The following is a 24,589-nucleotide window of genomic DNA, read 5'->3' as shown; positions in this document are numbered from 1 at the left end:
CAGCAGTGGATTGTGGGTGTGACCTAGGTTCCCTAATTGTGTGAGCCAGTATCTTATAGTAAATCTTATTCTAGATATATATCCTATTGGCTCTATTTAGGGAATCTCCGTATACCTTCTTGCTATTTATACTATTAGCTTTACTGATAGGTGACTGAAATACCGCATCCACTCATACCCAAGCAACTTCTCCCTCCTAATAGAACTCAAATATATATTTTGCTTGGGCAATTTGGCTCCCTCTCTCTGATCCCAAGGATGAATCTTGACTAATGTAAACCAGTAGTTCTCAACTGGAGTACTCTGGAAATCCTGGAGGGCTTTTAAAGCTATCTTTAGGAGACAGTAGAGGCAGTGGGCAAGGGCCAACCAAAAATGCTAAGGTATCTTCCAACACACCATATAACAATCCTTCATAATCCTACAATGTTCCCATTGAGTGTTCATGTGGTTGGAAACCTGAGCCTAGAATTTTTCACATGAATCCCAAGAATCTTTTACATGGGTGTTAACAAGCACTGAATCTTCCAAAAATGTTGTCTAAATCACTTCCTTCATACTTGCAAATTAAATTGATTTCTTACACTGATTTTTGGAAATCCGTTAATCTCATTTCTATATATTACAAAACATCATAAAAGGAGCTGATACTCTAAGCCCATCTTGATAACAGACTCCTTTGACCATGGCATATGACATTAGTCCATGAAACATAAGGGAAATGTGCTGGGAGACTTGGGAAATCTTAACATTGAATAAAGATGTAGTCCCCTTTCTGCTGAAGTTGTCAGCACATGATAATTAGAACGACATCAGAGAATTTGGGACAAGCCAGTACACTGAGGACAGAAAAGCAGAAATAGGGAAAGAAATCTGGGTTCCTGTTATTTTTGAGCCATATAAATAATATCTTAGGACTTATTTCTAGATGCCGTTTCTTTAATGTATGCCAATTCTGGTTATTTCTACTTGGAGCTGAAAGCAACCTGAAAATAGCCACCTTGGTTTTCATGTTAGAGATCTAAAAACTTTCATTTTAGAGATCTAGAAACTTTCAAGATTCTAAATGTACCAAAGGTCTAAGGGGAGAAAATAAAATCCTTCAAACAAGATTTGCACATGCTGATACTAATTATTTCATTATACCAGCCCTTCCAAATCTTGAATTTGCATTTTTAACCAGTGTTAGAAAATCCTGTATTTCCCTCTTTGGGAAATCTGGGAAGCATGAGCCATGTCATATTCCTGAAGCTAAATCTCAGGGCATCACCCCTCACAAACAAGAGATCAAGATGCTTTCTATATTTATTAAAAAAAAAAAAAAAAAATTCCAGAATGGGTAAGAGAACATGTAGGTGCCAGACACAGGGCAGAAGGTAGCTAGAAAAGTATGCCTTAGGGAAGTTAAGTGTCTAGCCTCATTCCTACCTTGTTTTAATAGCGGTACCTAATAGCTAAGTTTTCCATTGTTCTAGATTCCTCTGCCCCATCTACAAACATGGCACAGCCAGCTTGACTTGCCTCAGTTGAAGGACCCCATGTACATATACAGGCCAGTACAGCAGTACTAGGCTAACTAGAAGGATCTCATCCCCATATGTGGTCTATTTCAAGTCTATGGATGACTACCTTCATTGTTGTGTGCGAGATGGTTTCACCCCTTGAAAATATGGCCACTTCAGCATAAAATAGTTAAATCTTTATAATCCTACCTCCTTTTACATGCAGCTGAAAAATGACAGGCTAGGGACATAGAATATTGTGAACTTTATACTGTTAGAATCACCATCCATTAAATGATCACTAGCTAATGGTCACTAAATTTACAAATTAAGGAAATTATATATAGAATACTGCAAAAACACAGTAAAAAGACTGAAGTTCGCCCATTTCTGCTCAGGAAGTCTCTTCACTCCTAAGCTTCATATGTTGTCCTTCTGGCTTCAAAATTTCTGCTATTATTACTGTTTTTCCTCCTTTTGATCTTCCTTTTGTTCCCCAGTGCCAGAACTTCCAGAGCCTTCTCGCTCAGATGCCATCTGTTAAGAAAACATTTGAGAGCCACTCAGATTTAATGTTAGGGCTAACCATTTGCTCTTTGTTGCACTCCAAGGTGAGGGACCCACATATGTCCCCATCATTCATATCTATTCCACTCCCCCTCCCCGCTTTCTACCCTACTGGCAGTTTCTGGATTCCTTCCCTTTGACACTACCCCCAAGGCCAAAGTAGAGTCAAGATGGCAGGAGAATATCTCCAACTCTAATCTCACTCTCAATTCCACAAATGGCTATGGAGGGAGCCACCAGTGACAGTCATCAAGAACAGTTCCATCAAGATCAAGTTAGGATCAAAATCCACTTCAGCCCTTGTACCTTTTTATATGCCATTTCGAAGAGCTTCAATGATGCCTGCTGAAGACAGGATGCTGCCTGTCTAATATTTTCTCCTGTTTCGCTGTCTTTTCTAGCCAGGAGCTCCCTCATTTTGGAAATCTCTTCTTTCAGCTTGTTGCACTTAAAAAAAGAAAACAAAAATCCTTACTTTTCCAGGTCTCCTGTACCATTACAAGTAGAAGTACTATTTAGAAACATTTTAAAATAATTAAACCCCTATCAAAACCCACAGAAAAATACACTTCACTGGCATTGGTAAAAATGTGTCCAACCTCTTGAGTTACTTTAAAATAGAACTCACCTCATCAGCAGGTAATTGGTCCTTGAATTCTTCCATCTTGGTTTCTGTGTCATGAATGATTCCTTCAGCCATATTAACTGCTTCAACTCGTTCCTTAGAGAAATTAGAAGTTTAAACGAAGACTTTCCAATCAACCAAAGTTTGCTGAATGTCTATACTCAGTAAGACAATAAGCTATGTGTTACATATAGTTACAGGTAAAAATAGAGTAAGAGGGAGAAATCAGAGCGGCATGAAGCGGCAAGAAGGCTTTGAGAGAGATTTGGGCTAGATTTTGTAACATCAGAATTGTGACAGGGAAAACAGAAGAAATAATAAAGGCACTGCACACATAAGGTATAAGCAACGGGTAAGGAAGAATAGATTATCTTAGGTTTTCTCTTACCCACAACCTATGACATGTCCAAACTCTCCCACTTTCTTGTTCAAGCGATTCTCCTGCCTGAGCCTCCCAAATAGCTGGGACTATAGGCGTGCACCACCACGCCCGGCTTCAAACGATCTGCCCACCTTGGCAGTGGGCTTACAGTGCTGGGATTACAGGAGTGAGACACTGCACCCAGCCCCAAACTCCCACTTTCAAGACTGAGCTTTACTAAGATTAAAGTTCAGAAGACAAAAAGTAATCACCTTCTTTCGCCGGTCTTCTTCAGCGTATTTCTCTGCATTTTTAACCATATTTTCAATATCATCTTTGCTTAACCCACCAGAAGACTGGATTACAACTGTAGTAAAAAGAAGGCATTTCATTAATTCCCAGGTAAAGTTATATGCCTCTTCTTCCTCCATTGCATTAAGAGTACTCCTGCTCATAGCAGCCAATCTTGATACAAATTATGAAGAGGAGAAATACCCTATAGTCCTATAAAGCAAAGTGAAACTAAGGACCCAATATATACACAAACACCAACTGGCCTGTTTCCCCATCAAAACTTCAGCAATCCACAGGCTCAGTGCCTGTTTGGGGGGAATAAACACTACACTTGTACAAGTAAATATGATAACTGAGGGGCAAAGAGGACTCATCATCCTAAGAGGGTCTATTCCCAAGACCTCCCTCACCTCACTCTTAGGGTCTGATAAACAAGGTGACTTACTCTGCTGCTCACGTCCTGTGCCTTTATCTTTAGCAGAAACATGTACTATCCCATTGGCATCAATGTCAAATGTAACTTCAATCTGAGGAACTCCACGAGGGGCTGGTGGAATTCCAATCTAAAATAAATAATATCCAGAGTAAGGTCCTCTTACAGAGAGGTCCAGTGCTATTATTTCCAAATCTATATGGTTTTCTAGTAAACAAGTCACTTGGTTCCTGGGAGAAAGAAGTGATTTAATGTACAAAACCACAAAGTTTATAAGCGACAGTAGTAGTTTGCTGCCTGAAATCAACTGGTTTTATACCAGTGAAGTTTAGCTATATCAAATAACCATAATGGCTGTATGTACCTGTGGACACACTAAATGACAGCAAATCTCCCCACTATTATTCACCTCACCAATAACCAATAAGCAATGCTGATCAGAAACCAGTAACAAATGTCTTTTAAATGAGTAATCAAGAGTTTATTTCTGAGGAAATTCCTAAGGCACAAGGAAAAAGCAAGGCTTTCAGGTAAAAAGTGAAGCCATGGGTATCCAGTTGCATCCCTTCTTCTCAAGACTACTCAATATGTATGTGTATGCCAGCAGTTCATACCAATATTTTTATGGCTTAGATTATTATCTCACTTTACAGTGAAGGAGGCATAGTATTCAGGATTCACAATACCTACCAAAGTAAACTGTCCAAGGAGTTTGTTGTCTCCAGCCATCTCTCTCTCCCCCTGACACACTTTAATTTCCACTTGTGTTTGACCATCAGCGGCAGTAGAGAATACCTAGGGAAAAAGAAACCCTCCTGGGTTGGCAATCTGGTTAACCTCCCTTTCTATAGAAAAAAATGAAAGCCAAAGGTTCACATTCCAAGATTGGAAGGCTCCTAATTTATGGTATGTTCAGAACAAAGGCTGATGTCTTTATAGGGAATAGGAGTAGGATTAGTACAGCAAATGGGCATACAATAGCAATTGTTTCAACTAAGCAAATGCATCGTACAAAGATGCAGCATTAGGACAGAAGTCCTCAGAAAAAGGAACTAAAATGTTGAAACATGCTCATCTGGGGAAACAGGATCAGAGAAAGAAGATGTATCGTGCTCAGTCACAGAAGTCACCACATACTTTTCTTCAGAATGATGTGTTGACAAATACATCACTGCACAAATATACCAACAACCATAGTTTTATGGAAAAACAACATCACAAGATTGGGGAAGTCAGGAAATAATTTTTTTTTTTTTTTTTTGAGACAAGGCCTCACTTCATACTGTCGCCCAGGCTGGAGTGCAGTGTCATGACCTCGGCTCATTGCAACCTCTGCCTCCCATGCTCAAGTGATCCACCCACCTCAGCCTCCTGAGTAGCTGGGACTACAGGTACACAGCACCATGCTCAGCTAATTTAACTTTTTGGAGAGAGGGAGTTTCACCATGTTACCCAGGCTGGTCTGAAACTCCTGAGCTCAAGCGATCCTCTCGCCACAGCCTCCCAAAGTGATGGGATTACAGGCATGAGCCACGACGCCCAGCCAGAAATAATGCCTACTTCAAGAACAAGCCATGTCCAAATAGCCCTGCTTGGTATCTCCGCACCCTCATACCACCCCCTTCATTCATCCATAAGATAAGAACACTCCCCAAAGTCTGGTCCAGACTGTCCTTTTTACTGTCTTTGAGAACAGAAGACTACAGGGAATTCAGTCTCAAATGACTGAGATCCCTTTTAGCAAATAATGTTAAAATCCTGTGGAGGAGACTACTGATGTCCTTCCTATAATCATCACTACCAGCTAACATGTAAGAACTTTTCTGGTAACAACAACAACAACAACAAAAAAACAAAATACACAGGATTCTCACCACCCACAGTTAAGTATTTATTCTAAACAGCAAAACAGAAAAAAATGAAGTTTTCTAGAAAAAACTCATGAAAGTGGCTGCAATCACATCCATCATAGAACCTAAAACCCATGTGACAAGGTAGGAAGTGATGGCTCTTACCTGGCTCTTCTTGGTTGGAATAGTGGTATTCCTATTAATAAGTTTGGTAAAGACACCTCCTAGAGTTTCAATACCCAGAGACAGGGGAGTGACATCAAGGAGCAGCACATCTGTGACATCGCCGGCCAACACCCCTCCCTGAATGGCAGCTCCAATAGCCACAGCCTCATCAGGATTGACAGCTTTACTTGGGGCTCTGCCAAAAAGATCCTGCACAGTCTGCTGAACCTGAGCATCAAGGAAGAAGAACCTGTCAGCCCACACTTGGGAACTACCTGAGCAGAACAAAAGACAGCATGTGTCCTACGCTCCCAGCCAAATCTCAAGACAGGCTAACTCAAATCTGAGAATGTTTATTCAAATAACCATTTCGTACTTGGGTTCCTGCTAATGATCTTGTAACACTCATACCCTTTTTTTTTTTTTTTTTTGAGACGGAGTCTTGCTGTCGCCTAGGCTGGAGTGCAGTGGCGCAATCTTGGCTCACTGCAAGCTCCGCCTCCCGGGTTCACGCCATTCTCCTGCCTCAGCCTCTCTGAGTAGCTGGGACTACAGGCGCCCGCCACCATGCCCGGCTAATTTTTTTTGTATTTTTAGTAGAGACAGGGTTTCACCGTGGTCTCAATCTCCTAACCTCGTGATCCACCCGCCTCAGCCTCCCAAAGTGCTGGGATTACAAGCGTGAGCCACCGCACCCGGCCAACACTCATACACTTTATACCTATAGGAGTATCTCCTTCATGACCCTTGTAAAACTGGGAAGGATTCTCCTAAGTTTTATTATCTGCTTTCCCACACAACACATTAAATCATTTGAAACAGAGGATGCAAGGCAAGGAGACTTAGAAGTCCACATTCTCTTGTATATTATCAACTAAAGACCAAATTATCATAGGCAGCTGTAGTAAAAATTTGCATTGCTAACATGGGGCATGGTCTTCCCTTGTGTTTATTAGTGATAAAGTTCCATTTGAATAGTATTGGGGATAATTTCTTTTTTCTTTTCTTTTTTTTTTTTTTGAGATGGAGTCTCGCTCTGTCTCTCAGGCTGGAGTGCAGTGGCGCAATCTCCACTCACTGCAAGCTCCGCCTCCCGGGTTCACGCCATTCTCGTACCTCAGCCTCCCAAGTAGCTGGGACTACAGGCGCCCACCAAATTTTTTATATTTTTAGTAGAGACAGGGTTTCACCGTGTTAGCCAGGATGGTCTTGATCTCCTGACCTCATGATCCGCCCGTCTTGGCCTCCCAAAGTGCTGGGATTATAGGCGTGAGCCACTGTACCTGGCCTCGGGGATAATTTCTTAATATAGAGGCATCCACCTGGTCCAGGACCTTTTTTTTCCAGGTTCATTTTTTTTTTGCATATTTCCTTAAGGCCATGTATTTCAATGGAAAAATTAAGAAAAAAAAAAGTCACTATATTAGGCCCAAGATAATCCTATTTAGGCTACCAAGAAGAACTGCATCTTCAACAGGTTTGTGCTCAGTCATTAGTTTTCCACACGTTCTTTCAGAATGATGTGTTGAATAAAATACATCACTGCACAAATCTTTGTCGAAGAGATGCACTATGCTGCAAAGACACATGTACAAAGACGGTGGCTGGGGGCAGGGTATTACCAATGTTTTATGCTCTCTGTGACCTCAAACTTTGTTTCAATCCTAAAAATTCTATGACTGAGTTCAGGCTCCTCCCTGCTACTGCCCCTAAAGAAATTCTGCCCCTCCTAATTTTTCATTCATATATATATGTATGTACGTATGTATATATATATATATATTTTTTGAGACAGGGTCACGCTCTGTTGCCTGGACTGAGCGCAGTGGCACAATCATGGCTCACTGCAGCCTCAAACTCACTCAAGTGATTGACCTTAGGGCTCAGGTGATCCTCCCAAGTAGCTGGGATTACAGGTATGCACCACCACGCCCAGCTAATTTTTTGTATTTTTGTACAAAGGGGATTTTACCATGTTGCTCAGGCTGGCCTGAAACGCTTGTGGACTCATGTGATCTGCCCGCCTCAGCCTCCCAAAGTGTTGGGATTATAGGCGTGAGCCACCATGCCCGGCCTATTCTTCAATTTTAACAAAACAAACAGAAAAGAATTCTTTAGTGAGGATATAATCTCACCTCCCTTTTAGATCACCCCAGCAGAATGGGCCATATATTTGTGCCACCTGTCCCAAGAATACACTATGTGCCAGCCCTCTCTCCATGACAGAATTCCACTGGTCCATACCTTGGGCATCCTAGTCATGCCACCCACAAGAATCACTTCTCCTATGTCACTCTTGCTGACTTCTGCATCTTGCATAGCTTTTTGGCATGGAGCGATAGTCCTCCTGATTAGATCAGTGACAATCCCTTCAAATTGAGCACGGGTCAACTTCATATTCAAATGCTTGGGTCCAGAAGAATCCATTGTAAGATAGGGCAAATTGATGTCAGTCTGCAAAGGAAATGTTTAATTGCATGTCAGTGAGCAGGCCAAATGACGGTTACACTTATTATTTCAACCAAAATATGACCATGCCCTAGGACAGAAGACTTGCAAAACCACAGGGAGGGTGAGACCTAGTTTAAATGAATAGTCACCAAGAATTTTTTTTTTTTTTTTTTTTTGAGACAGAGTCTCATTCTATCGCCAGGCTGGAGTGCAGTGGCGTGATCTTGGCTCACCGCAACCTCCGCCTCCCAGGTTCAAGCAATTCTCCTGCCTCAGCCTCCCAAGTAGCTGGGACTACAGGCATGTGCTACCATGCCCAGCTAATTTTTGTATTTTTAGTAGAGATGGGGTTTCACCATGTTGGCCAGGATGGTCTCGATCTCTTGACCTTGTGATCTGCCTGTCTCAGCCTCCCAAAGTGCTGGGATTACAGGTGTGAGCCACCCCGCCTGGCCAAGAATAGTTACTCTTTAAGATGCAATGTTTTGCTGGGCGCAGTGGCTCACGCCTGTAATCCTAGCACTTTGGGAGGGCAAGGCGGCGGATTATGAGGTCAGGAGATCGAGACCATCCTGGCTAACGTGGTGACACCCCATCTCTACTAAAAATCAAAAATTAGCTGGGCATGGTGGCACATGCCTGTAGTCCCAGCTACTTGGGAGGCTGAGGCAGGAGAATCGCTTGAACCTGGGAGGCGGAGGTTGCGGTGAGCCAAGATCACGCCACTGCACTCCAGCCTGGGCAACAAGAGTGAAACTCCATCTCAAAAAAAAAAAAAAAAAAAAAAAAAAAAGCAATGTTTTATCTCCCCAGAGATAAGCACTATACAATCTGTTTTAATCAAGTTTATAGTTATTAACAAGAATGCAGCAGATAAGCAGGAAAAAATCCCCATTCAGAAAATAAAGAACTATTCTGCCACTAAATATTCATTGGAACCACGCTACTGATGTTTTCCTTCACCAAGTTTTAAAAATATCCCATGTAGGTGAAGAGAAATGTCAAAGTTATGTTCTGAACCAAATAACATGCCATCAACCCTGGGCTCTGTAAGTTCCAGGATGTTTACAAGTGGTACGAAAGCTACAGACATGCTCTCATTAATGTATGAGGACTGACTTGTATGGCCATCACATCCATGGAGAGCAGCTGACAGTCACACCATGTAACATCCCAAATCCCAGTACAACATGGGATCTTACAATGTGTAACTGAGAGTGAGTCCTTAACCATCTTTCTTTAGGAGAAAGTATCCTAGACATTTGAATACTTAATAAATAGAGTTAACACACCATCTGTAGAATAGTGATATCTAAATATTATCGACAATTTCTTTTTTGCAAAATGTTGATTAACCAAATCAGAACACAGAATTATCTAAATCAATGCTATCCAGTAGAATTTTCTGTGACAATGAAAATGCTCCTTATGCTGCTCAATTCAGCAACCACTAACTTGACTACTGAGCACTTGAAATAAGACTAGTCTAACTAAGAAATGTAATTTTAAATGTTATTTAATTTTAATTAATTCAAAACCCGTATTTGGCTATTACAGTAGCACAACTCTAAACACTAAAAGCTAATGGCAACCTGAAAATCTCTAGCACTAACTCTCAACCCTCTACAACCAGTCCAACATCCATCACAATGTTCTCTCCTTACCTCCTCTTTCAAACCCAACCACTTATGTCTCACTCTCACTCTCTCATCCAAGTCTTTTCTCAACACATGGTTAACAACAGCCCCCCCCACCACACCCACTGAGGCTGCCTTCTGCCCTTCACAATTCTCCACTCTACTCCAGCCAAAGGGCTTTTCACAAATCGATACATGACCATGTTACTATCCTCAACTCCTCTGGGGTTTGTATTCACTTATCTTGGGAAAGACGCCAAATCCCAAATCTATAAAGCCTCTAGGCCAAGGGTGTCCAATCTTTTGGCTTCCTTGGACCACACATAAAATACATTAACACTAACGACAGCTGATGAGTTTAAAAAACAAAAAACAAAACCCTCAGTATTTTAAGAAAGTTTACAAACTTGTGTTGGGCTACATTCAAAGCCATTCTAGGCTGCAGGTTGGACAAGCCTGCTCTAGCCTCATTTTCCATGCCCACAAACAACCGACCCCAATCTTCACTCTGCCCTTTTGGCCACTCTGGCCCCTTTCTCAGGTGTTCACCTGAGAGCCTTACTCTTAACTCATTTACACATGCCCATTTATCTTTTTCTGATAAACTCATCTCTCAGATGCTATTCTTGTTATGCTGAACACCTCTCTCACGTACCTTATTTTTATTATTTTTATTTTTCATTTTTATTTTTTGAGAGAGTCTCATTCAATCGCCCAGGCTGGACTGCAGTGGTGCCATCTGGGCTCACTGCAACCTCTGCCTCCTGGGTTCAAGCGATTCTCCTGCCTCAGCCTACTGAGTAGCTGGGATTACAGGCGCCCGCAACCACACTTGGCTAATTTTTGTATTTTTAGTAGAGACAGGGTTCGCCATGTTGGCAAGGCTGGTCTTGAACTCCTGACCTCAAGTGATTCACCTGCCTTGGCCTCCCAAAGTGCTGAGATTACAGATGTGAGCCACTGCACCCAGCCCCTTCTTAGATTATTTTTAAGAGACCTGCTCTGTTGTCCAGGTTGGGGTGCAGTGGCACTCACGGCTCACTGCAGCCTCAAACACTTGGGCTCAAAAGATTCTTGTGCCTCAGTCTCCTAAGTAGCTGGGACTACAGGCACGCAGCTGTGATGTAGTGCACCACGCCCAGCTAGTTTTGTAGAGATGGGAGTTCTCACTATTTTGCCCAGGCTGGTCCCCAACTCCTGAGCTCAAGTGATATTCCTGCCCTGGCCGCCCAAAGTGCGGCCCCTTCTTAAATTATAACTATAACTGCATTTTTACCACTTGTTACATTAATAGTAACTTAGAGCATTCAGTTTCCTATGTTTTCCTAAGCGTGTAATATTTATGAACTTGGTAATACAACCCTTAGGGGAAGAGTACCACTATTATCCTTGTTTTGTAGATAAGTAACAGTAATGTTAATTCATTCAAGATCACCAATTAAGCGATACAATGGGGACTCGAACCCCAGCAGAATGCTTGCAGAACCACCCTTAACTTTTACTTTGTATCAGTTCTAGTTTAACGTTTACTAATCTGTCCTAATTAATGTCCATCTTTCCAAACCACAATATAATCTGCATGAGGGTAATAAACGCTAAGAATTTATTCTATAGATTTAAAATCACCTATGCAATGCAAAACTGAATGTGTAAGGATGCTCAATACATCTTGCTATAATAAATGCTGGAAAACAATCAAAATGTCTATCAATAGGATGCAGCCACATTAATTAAAACCAACCAATCTCTTCCAACACCTCGCATCCCCTACCCCAAATGTCAAATCTCTGGGAAGAATTACAAACTATCTTCTGGCAGTGCCAGGTATTTCAACCTCAACCCTAACCAACGTTGCAATGTTCTGCCACTCCATGATAGCAGGGGCAAAGTAACATCAGCAAGACCATGGATGCGTGTATATAACTATGTCACTCCTCTCAGCCACTTAAAAAAAAATATCCAGGTTTGAGGGGAAGGTTCATTAGCAGCAACCACTTTACCAACACAATGAAAACCATCATAAATACCTCTTCCCTTGTGGGTGATCAAAATAAAGGTGTCACAGCTCTGCTCTTCCTGCTGTCACCCAAGACACCGGAAATAGATCTGCTGCTTTCTATCTTCATGGGTCTCTAACACAGACCTAACATAGTTTATATAATTCTATTCTTGGTGGTTAAGTGAAGTTTCACCTCACAACTGGAGCTAACCAAGCTGACAAAGAGGCTGCATAAATCTGATGCTCACAGACGGAAACTTGCACAAGCTTCAGCTCTTTTTCTAGACTGGTGATTCAAATTATTGTCATTTTTTGACACAGGGTCTCATTTGTCACCTAGGCTGGAGTGAAATGGTGTGATCACGGCTCACTGCAGCCTCAACTCCTGGGCTCAAACAATCCTCTTAGCCTCTGCATAGCCTCTGCAGTGGCTGGGACCACAGTTGTATAGACTATGATCGGCTAATTTTTCAAATTATTAAGTGAGAGACAATTAGCTGGGCTCAGTGGCTCACGCCCATAATCCCAGCACTTTGGGAGGCCGAGGCAGGTCAATCACCTGAGGTCAGAAGTCCGAGGACCAAACTGGCCAACATGGCAAAACCCTGTCTGTACTATAAATACAAAAATTAGCCAGGCATGGTGGTGCACACCTGTCATCCCAGCTACTCGGGAGGCCAAGGCAGGAGAAATCGCTTGAACCCAGGAGGTAGAGGTTGTGGTGAGCCGAGATCGCGCCATCGCACTCTAGCCTGGGCAACAGGAGCAAAACTCTGTCTCAAAAAAAAAAAAAAAAAAAAAAAGACACTCAGAGATTCTCCAACTCACAAGGAGAGGTTATTTAATATTGTCAGTTAAGGCAGCAGTTTTTCCAAGCTAGTAATTCTAGTTTTAAACACTGCCAGAGCAGGTTTTAAAATAAATGTCTTTAACTGAAAGGCAAACAAGTACACCCAGCATCATTCACATATTATTTAGCTCCAGTATACGTAACTGATTTGGGTGGTTAAAAAAATTTCAGCTCATAAAGAAACTAAAGACCTTACTGTCCCTGTGTTCATGGCAAAGGTCTCTAGAAACCAGAAAATTGACAAAACAAACAAACAAAAAAAACTCAACTAACATTAGGCCAATTAGAAAATACTATTTAAATAAACCCCGGCTGAAAATATCCATCAAGACTGCTCGAATTTTCCGTGTCTCACCTGCACAGATGAGGAGAGTTCACATTTAGCCTTTTCAGCAGCTTCCCGTACCCTCTGAAGTGCCATATTGTCTTTAGTCAAATCAACCCCTGTCTATAAAGTGAAGACATTGAACACCAGCATTAGTGAGGTGATAAATTTAAACTGCAGTAATAAGGTGGAACAACACAAAATGGAGTCATACCTTTATATATAAGCATGAATTACTTTTTATTACCCTTTATGTGTAGGGAAAAAAAATAATCTATTCTGAAAAGAGGATCTGTGTCTAGAATAAGGGGGTTGAACTGAACTCGTAAGCAAAGCAAAGAGCAATCTGAACAAAGAATTTCTCAATATCCCAACGTCTACATATTAACCACATTGTTAACTCACCTCTCTCTTGAATTCCTTCACAATGTGCCGTAGCAAGGCCTGGTCAAAGTCTTCCCCACCTAAGAAGGTGTCCCCATTTGTGGATTTCACCTCGAATACTCCTTTCTGAATTTCCAGGATAGAAATATCAAAAGTTCCACCACCTAAATCATATACAGCAATGCTGTAAATGATTTGTGAAAAAAAGAAAGAAATCCTTAAGGAACAAAACCTATCACCAGGATATAAATTTCAATAACCAAATACACATAATCTAAGCTATTTCCCTGAGGTATATACTAGTTAAATTACCATGGCCCAAAAGAAAACAAAGGAATGGCTTTGAAATGAAAAAACAAATACCATACAGACTTAAAATCAGTAAAAGCACTATTTAGTTTAAGTAAAAGGCTCAATTACTAAGAAATCAAGTGACACTTTAGTTTCACACATGCAGGTAAGAAATTTACTGCACAAACTTACACTTTGTCTTCTGATTTGTCTAGACCATAGGCAAGAGCAGCAGCTGTGGGCTCATTAATCACCCGAAGCACATTCAGTCCAGATATCTGGCCAGCATCTTTAGTGGCCTAGAGAAAACAAAGAGAAAAACATTTTTGTACCCTTCCATCCCAGGCACCTTACTTTTTGTGAATAAGAATGCTAATTGACCTCACCTGTCTCTGCGAGTCATTGAAATAAGCTGGGACTGTGATCACAGCATTTTTTGCTGTGTGCCCCAAGTAATTTTCTGGAAAAGAATGAAATTCAATCATGGAATTCTGTCAGAACAGAATTATTAATGTAGCCCAACGACCTGTGTCATCCTTTTGGAGCCACAGACAACATTCATCAGTCTTTTGACAAGTGACCTAATATGTCTTTGCAGGAAAACACTCCAAGTAAATACACTGGTTAAAAACCGAAGATTGGGCCGGGCACGGTGGCTCACACCTGTAATCCCAACACTTTGGGAGGCTGAGGCGGGCGATCACCTGAGGCTGAGTTTTGAGACCAGCCTGACCAATATGGAGAAACCCCATCTCTACTTAAAATACAAAATTAGCCGGGAGTGGTGGCACATGCCTGTAATCTCAGCTACTTGGGAGGCTGAGGCAGGAGAATTGCTTGAACCTGGGAGGCGGAGGTTGCAGTGAGACAAGATCGAGACAACACTGTGCCACCGCACTCTAGCTTGGGCGACAGAGCTAGACTCTGTCTCAAAAAAAAACAGAACAAAACAAACAAACCCAAGATCAGCCGGCCGGGCACAGTGGCTCATGCCTGTAATCCCAGCACTTTGGTAGGCTGAGGCGGATAAATCACCTGATTTGTCGGGAGTTCGAGACCAGCCTGACCAACAAGAAGAAACCCCATCTCTTTAAGTGGCTAGGCATGATGGCGCATGCCTGTAATCCCAGCTATGTGGGGGGGTTGGGGGGTGAGGAGGGCAGGAGAATCGCTTGAACCCAGGAGGCGGAGGCTTCGGTGAGCCGAGATCGTGCCACTGCACTCCAGCCTGGGCAACAAGAGCGAAACTCCATCTCAAAAAAAAAAAAAAAAACACCCAAAAACCAGAAACCCCTAAGATCACTCTTTCAACATTTTAGTGAAGGTTCACTAAACTACAATGACCTTTAGACTTGTAACAGCCGCTTCAAATAGGAAGTTCTAATTTATACCTAACAGGGACAAAAGCTTAATGTGTAGTCTTGTAGCTTTCAATATAGAACATTACCCCCTACTGGAAAAAAAGAAACAAGCCAGCCACCATTAGTGAGATTTGAAGATTAATTCAATCTGCAGGGAAAGCATGAAGTGTAACACAGTTTTGCCATTCCTAAGTTTTCTATACAAAAGGGACCACAGATTCATCTACAGGACGCTGGGGCACAGGGAGCTAGTGATCTCACAGGAATCATTCTGTTCTTAGAACTTTCCCAGATGTGAACTAAACCCACTCACCTGCAGTCTCTTTCATCTTCATCAACACAAATGCTCCAATCTGACTCGGAGAATACAGTTTCCCATGAGCCTCAACCCAGGCATCACCATTGGAGGCACGGACAATTTTAAAGGGAACATTTTTACTATAAGACACAAAAATTCTATTAGATAAAACTACCTGAACAACTTACCATGACAAAATTACCACACACCATGAACATCCATCTTCCACCCCAAGAGACTCATTCATGGCCAACAAATGAATTTGTGAAATTCTTTAGAAAGCAATCACTAACGTGGTTTATGAGGATTACAAGGCAAAATGAAATAAATAAAAAGAAAGCAATCACTAACATATAAAAACATCATGATGAAACCTCAACATTCTTTACTTAGCGCCCCAGGCAGAAGATTTTTGCAGCCACTTTAGAATAATTTGATGATGAAACCGTTACTGTATGATCCAGCAATTCTATCTAAGACAAATGGAAATATTTATGTCCACACAAAAACTTGTACACACATGTTTACGGCAGCATCATTCCTAACAGCCAAAAAGCAGAAACAGCTCAAATGTCCATCACTTGACAAATAGATAAACAAAATGTGCTATATGTCCATACAGTACTGTATTATTTGGCCATAAAAAGGAATGCAGTACTGACACATGCTACAACATGGATGAACCTTGAAAACATGCTAAGTGAAAGAAGCCATAGAAATCCATGCGACTCCACGCATACAGAATTCATATTCTACTCAAGTTCAATAAAGCTGTTTAAATTTTTAAAAATATTTAATTTAGGCCGGGCGTGGTGGCTCACGCCTCTTTGGGAGGCCGAGGTGGGTGGATCACGAGGTCAGGAGATCGAGACTATGGTGAAACCCCGTCTCTACTAAAAATACAAAAAATTAGCCGGGCGTAGTGGCGGGCGCCTGTAGTCCCAGCTACTCGGGAGGCTGAGGCAGGAGAATGGCGTGAACCTGGGAGGCAGAGCTTGCAGTGCGCCGAGATTGCGCCACTGCGCTCCAGCCTGGGCAACAGAGCGAGACTCTGTCTCAAAAAAAAAAAAAAAAAAAATTTAATATAGAGAGAGAGCCACAAACACAGTCTTGGCTTGTTGGCTTAGATGGTCTTAAACTCTTAGCCTCAGACAGTCCTTCCGCCTCTGCCTCCTAAAGTGCTAGGATTACAGACATGAGCCACTGCTCTAGGCCTAAAACATTGTGTATACAACAGGAAACTCTACCTATGTTTCTAGTATTTTTTTTTTTCTTTTTTTTTTTTTTGAGACAGGGTTTCACTGCCATTACTCAGACTGGAGTGCAATGGCATGATCTCGGCTCACTGGAACCTCTGCCCCCCAGTGTTCAAGCCTCACTAGTTGCTGGGACTACAGCCGCGCACCACTGAGCTTGGCTCTTTTTTGTATTTTTTGCAGAGGCGGCTTTTCCCCAAGTTGTCCAGGCTGGTCTCGAACTCCTGAGCTCACCTCAGCCTCCCAAAGTGTTAGGATTACAGGTGTGAGCCACCCCACCTAGCCTCTAGTATGTCTATTTTAGAAAAAGGCAGGCTGGGCATGGTGGCTCACACCTGTAATCCCAATACTTTGGGAGGCTGGGGTGGGAGGGTCAGTTGAGTCCAGGAGTTCAACACCAACTTGGGCAACATAGTGGGACCCGTCTCTATTGGGAGGGGGGAGAAAAAGAAAAATCAAGTTTTTTTCTGTACTGGATCAACACATGATAGACCCTATGCCATTTCTGCCTTATGTATTCAACACTGAACTATGTGGTTTAGGAATGCTTTGCAAATTTTCATGTATCATGTCAATACATAGCAAAGACCTAACTGTAAAGACAAAAATGAATTTTTTTTTTTTTTTTTTGAGACGGAGTCTCAGCAGCCCAGGCTGGAGTGCAGTGGCAGTGATCTCGGCTCACCGCAACCACCATCTCCCGGGTTCAAGTGATTCTCCCGTCTCAGCCTCCCAAGTAGCCGGGATTACAGGCACCCACCATCATGCCCAGCTAATTTTTGTATTTTAGTAGAGACAGGGTTTCACCATGTTGGCCAGGCTGGTCTTGAACTCCTGACCCCAGGTGATCCGCCCACCTTGGCCTCCCCAAGTGCTAGGATTACAGGTGTGAGCCACTGCGCCCGGCCAAAAATGAATTTTTTAAAGGGATTACTCTTTTGGCAGTGGTACAGATTTCCCCTAGGGACAATAAGTAAAATGACTAAAGTAAGGTGCTCCAGAGATCCTAATCAACATGCTGAGGCTCTTCTGTGTGGCCCTTGCAAATAACTGCCTTTTGCACAAAACTTTTGCTGTTACTCACATGTCTTTCTGTACTTCAGGATCATCATATCGCCGGCCAATGAGACGCTTGGTAGCATAAAATGTATTGTTTGGGTTGGTGACAGCCTGTCGCTTGGCCGGCATTCCAACAAGTCGCTCACCATCTGCTGTAAAGGCCACAACTGAAGGGGTGGTTCTGGCACCTTCGGCATTCTCCAGCACCTAAACCCCCAAAATGTGACAGAGAATAAGTTTGTAGTTATCACTGGTATCTTTTTTGAGATGGAGTCTCACGCTGTTGCTAAGGCTGGAGTACAATGGCACAATCTTGGCTCACTGTAACCTCCGCATCCTGGGTTCAAGTGATTCTCCTGTCTCAGCCTCCCTAGTAGCTGGGACTATAGGCGTGCACCACCACACCCAGCCGATTTTTTGGTATTTTTTAGTAGAGACGGGGTTTCACCATTTTGGCTAGGCTGGTCTCGAACTCCTGACCTCAGGTGATCCGCCCGCCTCAGCCTCCCAAACTGTTGGGATTACAGGCATGAGCCAATACGCCCAGCCTATTACTGGTATCTTTGCAGCAATCATTTAAGACACAAAAACAGCTCCCAAATTGCAAAACAAATGCACATGAACAATACTACGGGGCATAATTTACTGCTGATAGTTAATGAACAGTAGATATTTAAGGTATCTTTAGTCCTTTACTTTCAAACTACTACTACTACTATTTTTTTTTTTTTGAGAGGGAGTCTCGCTCTTGTCACCCAGACTGGGGTGCAGTGGTGCAATCTCGGCTTACTGCAAACTCCCCCTCCTGGGTTCAATTCTCCTACCTCAGCCTCCTGAGTAGCTGGGATTACAGGTGCCTGCCACCACGCCCAACTAATTTTTTTTGTGTGTGTACTTTTAGCAGAGATGGGGTTTCGCCAAGTTGGCCAGGCTGGTCTCGAACTCCTGACCTCAGGCGATCCGCCCACCTTGGCCTCCCAAAATGCTGGGATTATAGGCGTGAGGCACCGCGTTTTTTTTTTTGAGACAGAGTCTCATTCTGTCACCTAGGCTGGAGTGCAGTGGCACTGTCACGGCTCACTGCAGCCTTGACCTGCCAGGCTCAGCTGATCCTCCCACCTTAGCCTCCAGAGTAGCTGGGACCACAGGTGCACACCACCATGCCCGGCTAATTTTTTGTAGAGACAGTGTTTTGCTATGTTGCCCAGGGTGATCTTCAACTCCCAAGCTTAAGTGGCCTCCCAAAGTGTTGGGATTCAGACATGACCCACCAGGCCTGGCTCTGATTTACATTTTAAAAGCTGCTTAAGACTCTTGTCAGGTGAACCTTTGTAGTGCTGATAATTGTATGTATCTAACTTCCCAGAAAAGGATTTAAATGTGGTATAGAGGTAGAACTACTAATTTACTATTAAGAGGGGTGGGAATAGCTTGCACTGTTTGGTTACTCTGGTAACCACCAAAGTGCTGCATTTTCTATATTGAAACAAAGTTGGGTGTGCAGAGACAGACTAGAAGTGGAGCTTCTTATCTGAAGTAATGCATGTTGTTCATTGCAGCAGGCTATTTCTTTTGAAGCCTCCTTACTCTGTACATGGAACCTTTATTCCCACTGGGTTCCTATCAAGATTTAAGAGCACCTGGAATTCTTGACTCTTCTTCCATTCATGGCCTCTTTTGCTTTCATGCTTCCTCTTTCCCCCCAATCTCCTCTTCTGAAATAACCTGAACTGTCTATGGTCTTCTTATCCCACTTGTTTGGCACCAAGAGATTATTCCTTCTCTTGGCCCTAATTTGTGCTTCTTGGCATTTTTCCTATGAGCCTGATATCTGTGGCCAACCCCCCCAAAAATTTAGAAGTAGATATAATTCTCCGTGTGAAAGTAAAGATTCTTGTCCCAACATTAGGCATGAAAAACCTGACCTATAGTCTCTTCTTTTTTTTTTGAGACAAAGTCTCGCTCTGTCACCCAGGCTGGAGTACAGTGATGTGATCTTGGCTCACTGCAACCTCCGCCTCCTGGGTTCAAGCGATTCTCCTGCCTCAGCCTCCCGAGTAGCTGGGACTACAGGTGTGTGCCACTATGCCCAGCTAATTTTTGTATTTTTAGTAGAAACAGGTTTCACCATGTTGGCCAGAATGGTCTCGATCTCTTGACCTTGTGATCCACCCGCCTCAGCCTCCCAAAGTGCTAGGATTTCAGGCGTGAGCCACCGTACCCGGCCAATTTTTTGCATTTTTAGTAGAGACGGGGTTTCACCATGTTGGCCAGGCTGGTCTTGAACTCGGGACCTCAGGTAATCTGCCCCCCTTGGCCTCCCAAAGTGCTGGGACTGCAGGCGTGAGCCATTATGCCCGGCCAGCCCTGATCTATAGTCATGTTTTTGCTATTTTAGTTGGAAGTACTTCCAGGCCAGGCTTAGTGGTTCACACCTGTAATCCCAGCACTTTGGGAGGCCAACACAGGCGGATCACTTGAGCTCAAGACCAGCCTGGCCAACACAGTGAAACCGTCTCTACTAAAAATACAAAAAATTAGCCAGGAATGGTGGTTCACGCCTGTAATCCCAGCTATGTGGCCAAGGCAGGAGAACTGTGTGAACCCAGGAGGCAGAGGTTGCAGTGAGCAGAGACCGTGCCACTGCACTCCACTCCACTGTGGGCTATAGAGACTGTCTCCAAAAAAAAAAAAAAAAAGAAGTGCAAATCAGGTTCTCAAATTCCTTAACTAAGGAAAAGAGCACACAATTCTGGATAGGTTCTGGATAAGGTACTAGTTACCAATCATGCTCACCTTTGCTTGTTTACCTTCCATAACTGCCACGCAGGAGTTGGTAGTACCCAAATCAATACCAACAACTGCTCCCTTGATTGCTTCTGATCTGTAAGACATTTAGAACAACGTCACAGCTATTGCTATCTTGATAGACCAAAGTCACTGGAAGATAATATTTAATTGGAAAATTAAGTGGTATACTACATAATCTCTAAATAAATACAGATAATTACAGAGAATAATAATGACAACTGTAGAAAACACTGCTTTGAAGTTTAATATGTATTCCCTCTCAGAGAAAATGATATTATACTTACGCATAATCCCGCCTTGAAACAATTCTAAAAGCCTCATGACTAAGGCCATTCCAGCCATCCTAAAAAAGAAAAAACGGACTCAGTCACCAACCAGTGTGTATCCTGGGAGGAAAAAGAGAAAACTTGGGCTCACTTAGCATACAAAATACATTAAGCTACTAAAACAGTAAATATTAAAGTTTCCCAAATAAGTAAGATAAAAAAAGGTAAATAAAAGATGGCCTTAGAATCACATTACAGTAGGATTTCTCAACCGTGGCGCTATTAATTTTGGGCCAAATTTTTGTGGTGGGGGCTGTTCCGTGCATTGCAGGATATACAGCAGCATCCCTGGCCTCGACACCCTAGAAACCAATAAGCACCCCAGTACGTTAGTGACAACCTAAATATCCACAGACATTGCCAGATGTCCCCTGGGGGAAAACACTTCCCCTGACCTTGCCATGCAATTAGTTTAAGAGAACTAGAGTTTTACTAAGTCTTTGAAAGAAAAAAAGAAAAGCAGTGGCCTTTCACTAGTATAAAAGACCTTTATCACAACTTAACCTCAGGCTCCTTCCAAGCCTTCCTTAATGCCCACATATAATTCCTGTTCTCCAAAGCGTTTGTCTTTTATTTTAGAAAACAAGTAAACACTCCATAGTCTTTTTTCCGACCCCCGATCTTTTTTTTCCTGAAGTAACAAACGAGTACAATCTTACACCACAGATTTTGAGAAAATGTTGCTAAGCACGGAAACTGGAGTTCTGACTCAGAGCTTTCTTATTTTTTTTCACCGTATCAACGGGATCCTTAAACACACTGTATTCTGTAGAGGAGCCGAAAATAAAACTGAAAATAGTGGCTTTCCCAATAGACTGCATCCCTCACCCCCAAGGCCAAACCTTTCCATCCAGCCACAGAACAGGTCATCAGGACCACTACCTGGTAATTTTGAGATGACACTCTAGATCGCAAGGGGTGTGACTCAGCAGGGCCCCAGCCGGAGGCAAAACCGTTGGCAAAATCTTGAGCCAGCAGCGCTAACTGTGGAAGGCCCGTTACCTTCCCTCCCGCCTGACCTATCCTGGAGAATTCAAACCCTAAAGGGCGCGCGGCCTGCCGCACCTAGGCCCGAGGCCGTGACCCCATTCGGGAAGGTCCGACAGTTCCTCACCTGGTGGCGGGCGGCCGCAGAGCCCCGGGAGGCTGCGGCGCCCACGAGACGGGCTGCAGCAGCTCGGCTGGCGCTTATCATGGCGGACAGATGGATGAGTACGAGGCAGCAAATAGGCTCTCAGGCGGCCAGGAGCTGCGCGATGCGGTGGCGGCAGCGCTTCTGGAAACCTCCAACCACGTGGGGTGAGGGGCGGGCGTTGGTCACTGCGGCCCAGAGGCCCGCTCTTCCACTGAGGCGCCGCCCGCGCCGCCTGACCAGAGGATACTGGACTGCCGCTCCCGGAGCCAGGGCGTACAGGTAATATGCTCCGCAGCATGATGGTTGGAGAAAGTCTGCCCTCCTGTCCCGGCTGCGGCGGCTCTGAGCTCAGAAAGAGTCCAAGGGAGGAAGAGGGGTATGAAGGCGGCACCTCGGACAGCCCCGGTCCTCAGCGACAGGAAAGACTCAAGGTCACACGGGATAAATTGCGAACCGATTACAGTCTTCTTGCGTCAGTTGCGCGGGAGGAGGAGCCTGTTGCGCCTGCGCAACAGACATCCAGCTGAGAACCTAGAGCGCATGTGCGCAAGGAGTGGCGGAAAACGTAGGTGGAGACTAACTACAGCGCTCATTGGGTGCCCGAGCGCACGCCAGCGTTCCCTGGGGCGAGCCCGGGCGCGTGCACACCCCGTGGGCGTGGACGTGTTCCCAGCTCCTGCTCCTGGAGGACGGCGCCATTTTATCTTGTGGCTTTGTGAAGTGGGGACGTCGGTACTTTTGTTGCTCGGTCCCGCCCGTTGTTCACAACTTGAAATACACTTGGATATGCAGACCTTAAACAATTTCGTGTTGCGTTTTATCACAGGGGTCTTGGGTTTCCAACTACAAAGCGCTTGGTTCACACAGAACATTAGACCAATTAGCCTGCACAAAGGGAAAAAACATAGCTGAGCTTGGCCGGGCGCTCACGCCTGTAATCCCAGCACTTTCGGGAGGTCTAGGCGGGCGGATCACGAGGTTAGGAGATCGAGGCCATCCTGGCTAACACGGTGAAACCCCGTCTCTGCTGAAAACACGAAAAAGTAGCCGGGCGTGGTGGCAGGCGCTTGTAGTCCCAGCTACTCGGGAGGCTGAGGCAGGAGAATGGCGTGAACCCGGGAGGCGGAGCTTGCAGTGGGCCGAGATCGCGCCACTACACTCCAGCCTGGGCGACAGAGTGAGACTCCGTATCAAGAAGAAAAAAAAAAAATAGCTGAGCTTCAGGCTCTTCCTCTCCCCATTGCTCTGGGCCTGACTTGAGACTCTTCTGGCCCTTTTCAAACCTTGTGCTGGTGGCAGGATGTCAACTACTTCACTACCCTGTGACCAGTTTTAGGTGTTTTTTTTTTTTTTTGAGACAGTCTCGCTTTGTCACCAGGCTGGAGTGCAGTGGCGCCATCCCAGCTCACTGCAACCTCTGACTCCCTGGTTCAAGCAATTCTCCTGCCTCAGCCTCCCAAGTAGCTGGGATTACAGGCACGCGCCACCACACCCAGCTAATCTTTATATTTTTGGTGGACACCGGGTTTCACCGTGTTGGCCAGGATGGTGTCAATCTCCTGACTTCGTGATCTGCCCGCTTCAGCCTCCCAAAGTGCTGGGATTACAGGCGTGAGCCACCGCACCCAGCCCAGTTTTAGATTTTTAAGAAGAGGAATTAATTGATTCAACAGATATGTTCTGGCATGCCTACCGTGTGTCAGTCACTCTCCTAGGTGATGCGAATACAGCGAAAGCGAAACACGAATGAATGGCTGATGACAGATTGAACTTGATTTTGGAGATGAAGCAATTTGTCCTGGAAGGCCTCTTTCAAAAAAGAGAAATGTTTCAGACCCCCTATCTCTTCAGGAAGATCAGTATTATTAAGTAGTCACCCCTGGGTGAGGAATTGTGAAGGAAATGTTGGGGAAAGTTGGGGAGGGAAAGAAGCTAACTGAAGAGTTTACATTCTGAGGAGGATGGCAGTGGGAGTAAGAATATAAACAGAAGTCTAACGTAACATGGGTTATAGATTATATAGATTCTAAAAGTTTTTTAAAAGCCTCCCACACACTCTTAACTGTCAACTATTATTATATTATCCTCACTAGTTACTTAACACTTCATTTCTCTTGTTTTTTAGTTCTCTCAGAAGGCAGGGGTGGCCAGGCGGTGGCTCACGCCTGTAATCCCAGCACTTTGGGAGGCCGAGGTGGGAGGATCACTTGAACCCAGGAGTTCGAGATCAACCTGAGCGACAGAGTGAGACCCCATCTTTAGCTTCTGTTGCCCAGGCTGGAGTGTAGTGGTGCAGTCTCAGCTTACTGCAGCCTCGACCTCTCCGGGCTCAGGTGATTCCACTGCCGCCTCAGCGCCCCCCTCCCCCGAGTAGCTGGGATTACAGACATGGGCCACTACGCCTGGCTAATTTTTGTATTTTTGTAGAGATGGGGTTTCGCCATGTTGCCCAGGCTGGTCTCCAACTCCTGAACTCAAGGGATCTGCCTGCCTCGGCATCCCAAATGCTGGGATTACAGGCGTGAGCCACTGCGCCCGGCCAATTTTTTTTTTTTTTTTTTTTTTTTAATTAGCTGGGTATGGTAGCAAGCACCTGTAGCCCCACCTAC

The 24,589-nt window shown here is 44.0% G+C and overlaps 1 protein-coding gene and 2 non-coding genes across 3 annotated transcripts; all 3 read right to left on the bottom strand.

Moving 5' to 3' along the window:
- Positions 1-1,293: 1,293 nt before the first annotated feature.
- On the bottom strand, positions 1,294-23,016 carry HSPA9 (heat shock protein family A (Hsp70) member 9). Its single transcript, XM_055286087.2, has 17 exons — positions 21,960-23,016; positions 20,804-20,862; positions 20,505-20,592; positions 17,734-17,915; positions 15,409-15,533; positions 14,121-14,194; positions 13,927-14,033; positions 13,465-13,627; positions 13,090-13,182; positions 8,042-8,251; positions 5,798-6,025; positions 4,473-4,577; positions 3,795-3,912; positions 3,328-3,422; positions 2,698-2,790; positions 2,376-2,516; positions 1,294-2,039 (listed from the first exon to the last, which is right to left on the bottom strand). The coding sequence occupies exons 1-17, from the start codon at positions 22,038-22,040 to the stop codon at positions 1,962-1,964; spliced, it is 2,040 nt and encodes a 679-aa protein (XP_055142062.1). The 5' UTR covers positions 22,041-23,016; the 3' UTR covers positions 1,294-1,961.
- LOC129487070 (small nucleolar RNA SNORD63) lies at positions 4,891-4,959 on the bottom strand. Its single transcript, XR_008659196.1, has one exon. It is a non-coding gene; the product is annotated as a small nucleolar RNA SNORD63 (small nucleolar RNA).
- On the bottom strand, positions 7,278-7,345 carry LOC129487069 (small nucleolar RNA SNORD63). The gene has a single exon (XR_008659195.1). It is a non-coding gene; the product is annotated as a small nucleolar RNA SNORD63 (small nucleolar RNA).
- Positions 23,017-24,589: the final 1,573 nt, after the last annotated feature.

Source organism: Symphalangus syndactylus, chromosome 7 (assembly GCF_028878055.3).
Source record: "Symphalangus syndactylus isolate Jambi chromosome 7, NHGRI_mSymSyn1-v2.1_pri, whole genome shotgun sequence".
Taxonomy (NCBI): Eukaryota; Metazoa; Chordata; class Mammalia; order Primates; family Hylobatidae; genus Symphalangus; species Symphalangus syndactylus.
Note: the sequence above shows the minus strand (reverse complement) of the source record. Positions and strands in the feature narration are given on the sequence as shown.